Source organism: Myotis daubentonii, chromosome 2, assembly GCF_963259705.1.
Source record: "Myotis daubentonii chromosome 2, mMyoDau2.1, whole genome shotgun sequence".
Taxonomy (NCBI): Eukaryota; Metazoa; Chordata; class Mammalia; order Chiroptera; family Vespertilionidae; genus Myotis; species Myotis daubentonii.
In genome coordinates this window covers 67,102,448-67,106,505 of record NC_081841.1, presented here as the reverse complement: position 1 = coordinate 67,106,505, position 4,058 = coordinate 67,102,448, and the positions used below count along the sequence as shown (strand labels likewise).

The 4,058-nt window shown below is 45.2% G+C and overlaps 1 protein-coding gene across 1 annotated transcript; it reads right to left on the bottom strand.

Moving 5' to 3' along the window:
- Window positions 1-1,100: 1,100 nt before the first annotated feature.
- LOC132227895 (tRNA (guanine(6)-N2)-methyltransferase THUMP3-like) lies at window positions 1,101-2,732 on the bottom strand. The gene has a single exon (XM_059683552.1). The coding sequence runs from the start codon at window positions 2,619-2,621 to the stop codon at window positions 2,115-2,117; it is 507 nt and encodes a 168-aa protein (XP_059539535.1). The 5' UTR covers window positions 2,622-2,732; the 3' UTR covers window positions 1,101-2,114.
- Window positions 2,733-4,058: the final 1,326 nt, after the last annotated feature.

Here is a 4,058-nt window from a genome sequence, read left to right as displayed (position 1 = left end):
TTCCTGCAGAAAATGGCAAGGGTTTAGGAATTTTGCTGGTAGTCCCAAAGAGGGCCACTGCTTTGGTAATAGAATCTGGGCGGCAGCAGGGGTTCTATTTGATCATGGCATTGGAATGTCTAGTGGGGGGATGTTCTGAGTTGGGGCATAATTTCAGCTTCATTTGGATCCCTATTTTCCCTCCCTCTCACCTCCCCACCCCTGCCCCATTTCCCTTCTCTCCTGACAATAAAGAAAATATAGTACATACATGCTTGATCAATTTTCTACCTCTGACTTTTGTAATACTTGATAGAGACTATAAGCTCCACAAGGCCTAGGTCTTGTCTGTTTCTGTTCACCTTTGTACCCCCAGGACAGACACAGTGCCTGGCAGGCAGCATGTTTTCAATGATTAACTGTTGAATGATTGAATGCTTAAATGAGTGGTTTAACTGGACACATGAAAATAGACATACATGTAGTAAAAAAATTATTTATTCACTTGGTTTTTTATTCACTCTTCCACAAATAGAGCACTTATGACAGACACACAGTTAGATGCTAGGAGTACAAAATCCCTGAGTGAAATAATCTAACTCAGGGGTCTTTCCCAACGAGGTAAAGTCAAAGAAATAGTTCTTTATTCAGTTGGTAGAATAAAGAGAACATATAACTGTACATATAACTGTACTAACCCCAGAAAAGTGGAAAGAAATGGAATACATTTCCTTTCATCACAGCACTCTCAATCTGCAGTCCAGAGAACACAGCCGTGCAAAATACTAAACTTTCATGCAATGGCACATTCATGAACAAGAAAATTATTAATATACCAACAACTGGACCAAAACACTGAAGCTCTCTGAGTAATTCAGTGATCATTACTCATAATGTGTCTGTCAGAGTTTCCATCTGCCACCAAGCTCACCCCACCCTCTGCCACAATAACTCCTCTCATGCTGAGCTCAGAGTCTGTGTCGACGTCTGTGTCTACAGGCCCCTGTTAGTCTCTCTTTCAAGAAACCAGTTATTTTCCTTCTGAAAAAAACACAAATTCTATTTCCTTTGGAAAAATACAATTTGCAATTACAGATAGATAGATAGATTTTAAATATATATTTTTATTGATTTTTTTTTCAGGTGAAGTTTTTAATTCAACGATAAATCAGTCCTTTTAAGAAACCAAAAATATTTTGACAGGTTTATGTTTGACTTTCAAAAGCAATACCACTTTTGTGTACTGAAAAATACAATCTTTAAATTGGACTTGTTGGTCCCATTCTTCATCTTGTAATTAATGTATTTGCTACTATTTACAAATAAAAATGTATCTTTTTAATTCCTTTGCTAAATCCTAGTCCTCTATGTATTAACCTGAATAACATGCATGTTTTAATTTTTAAGGCAGATGATAAACTTTTCAATAGGTCTTGTTAGATTTCATCTCATCATGGGGCAAACACTTTCACAAAATGTAATAATTCCTTTTTTAAGGTTGATGTAAAGAGAACTTGAGCAACTAAATAGCAGAAGTACATAGGCAGTATATATGTTGCCTAAGATGCTATGATTATGTTCTCTGCTTTTCCATTTGGCCAGGGTGGCTACAGTGGAAAACAGGAACTGGTACAAAGCCTGAAAATAAAATGTAAACCCAAATCTCAAGTGCATTTTAGGAAAAGTACCAATTGTCCAGCTACCTCTTCACAGCAGCTGCAAAGGAAGAAATGTTCTTCTCTCATAAGACTTTCAATTCCATGACGTTACATTCACACCTGCTAACCTGGGTGAAGAGCCTTAGACCAACTTAAACAGAAAACTGCTTTTGTTAATACTAAATACTATTTTTCTTTTAAAGCAAGAAAATTCTGGCATTTCCAGTGTCAGGAAGCACAAATACTATTAATCATTCTTTGCACGTAGAAGTTCCTCTTTATCCCGTCCTGAAGGATGAACAAAAGCTTGAGGTGTACGGTTCAGAAGGTAAACTGGAACAGGAAGACCACCTATGTTCACCCAGACAGTGTGCACTTTCCACCATACATGTTCCATTCCAGATAATGCCTTCGCACAGCATTTCTTCTCCTAAGTAAGAAGTGCAGCTCGGCCTGTCCCTGGTTTACAGATACGGCTCATCTCCCATAGGCAAGCTGGGTAAAGGTTCCAGTTTCTTTTCTTGGAGTCCATCCTTTTTTCCAAAATGGTATGTCTGTTACAATAATGTCCACAGAGCCCGTTCTTAATGGCAGATTGCAGATATCCCACTGAATAGCATCCATGGGCAAGCCCCAGGACAATTGGCCTTCGTTAATTTGGCTCTTGGTCAGTAAAGATGAGATGTTATTTGCTGCTCTAGTCACAGCCAGTGGATTATTATCACCAGCAATATGAAAGCAGTTAGACCATTCAGTAGCCCCCTCTGTTGGTATTGCCCCTGTTCCACACATCGGATCAACTATTATATCAGAAGGTTGAGGAGCACAGAGCCGGAGCATCCCATAAGGAAGAGTAGGTCTCAGAGTGGTAGATCCAAAATGTGTGATATTTCTTCGGTGGAGACTCTCTTCTGTCAATGCGATGCCCACAATGACTTCATTATCATGGATATTCAAAAGCACCTCCACATCAAAGTTGGTCATGTCAGCCTTCCACTTAAACTAATCTTGAACAGCACCCCCAAAATCTCTTGCAGCCTCATTTGAGGAAAAGCAATGTTTCTCTCCTGCCCTTTTTTATTGATTTTTTACAGAGAGGAAGGGAGAGGGATAGAGAGATAAACATCGCCGAGAGAGAAACATCGATCAGCTGGCTCCTGCACACCTCCTACTGAGGATGTGCCCCCAACCAAGGTACATGCCTTGACCGGAATTGAACCTGGGACCCTTCAGTCTGCAGGCCGACGCTCTATCCACTGAGCCAAACCGGTTAGGGCTATATATATATATATATATATATATATATATATATATATATATATATATATATTAGAGGCCCAGTGCACATGCACTTGGGGGGGGGGGGGGGGCGGTGCATCCCTCAGCCCGGCCTGTGCCCTCTCGGAGCCTGGGACCCCTCGGGAGATAATGACCTGCTGGCTTAGGCCTGCTCCCGGGTGGCAGAGGGCAGGCCCAATCCCTAGGTGCAGCCCCTGTTCGGGCTCAAAGCAGGGCTGATTGGGGAGTTGGGGCACCGACCCCTGTCATGCACAGAGCAGGGCGGATCGGGAGGTTGTGATGCCACCTTCAGTCACGCTCAGGGTAGGGCCGATTGGGGGGTTGAGGCACCACCACCTGTCACACTCAGGGCAGGGCCAATGGGGAGGTTATAGCTCTACCCTGTCACACACAGAGCAGGGCCCGTGGGGCGGGGGGGGGTGGGAGTTGGGGCGCCGCACCCTGTCACACACAGAGCCGCAGGGCGATCAGGGGGTTGGGGAGCTCCCCCCTATCAGGCACAGAGCAGTGCTGATCAGGGGGTTGGGGTGCCTTCCCCTGTCAGGAACAGAGCAGGGCGGATAGGGAGGTTGTGGCCCCGCCCCCTGTCACACACAGAGCTGCAGGGTGATCAGGGGGTTTGGACGCTGCCCCCTGTCACGCTGATCCTGGTGCTCGGAGGCATATTACCCTTTTACTATATAGGATAGAGGCCTGGTGCACGGGTGGGGGCCGGCAGGTTTTCCCTGAAGGGTGTCCTGGATCAGGGCGGGGGGTCCCCACTGGGGTGCCTGGCCAGCCTGGATGAGGGGATGATGGCTGTTTGCAGCTGGTCACACACCCTTCAGGGTGGGGTCCCCACTGGGGTGCCTGGCCAGTCTGGGTGAGGGGCTGAGGGCTGTTTTCAGACTGCCGGGTGACTGAAGCTCCCAACCGCTCCTTTTTTTCTTTTTTCTTTTTTATTCTGGGCCAGCTTTAGCTCTGAGGCTTGGCTCCAGCTCTTAGGCCTCTGCTGCTGAAAGCAGGTATCTGGTTTGTTTGGGTTCTATCATCGAAACACTGTTTCAACTCCAGCTCTGAGATCCCGGCTGGCTGAAAGCTGGTTTCTGGGGTTTTGTTTAGCTTCTATATTTGTTAAAATGT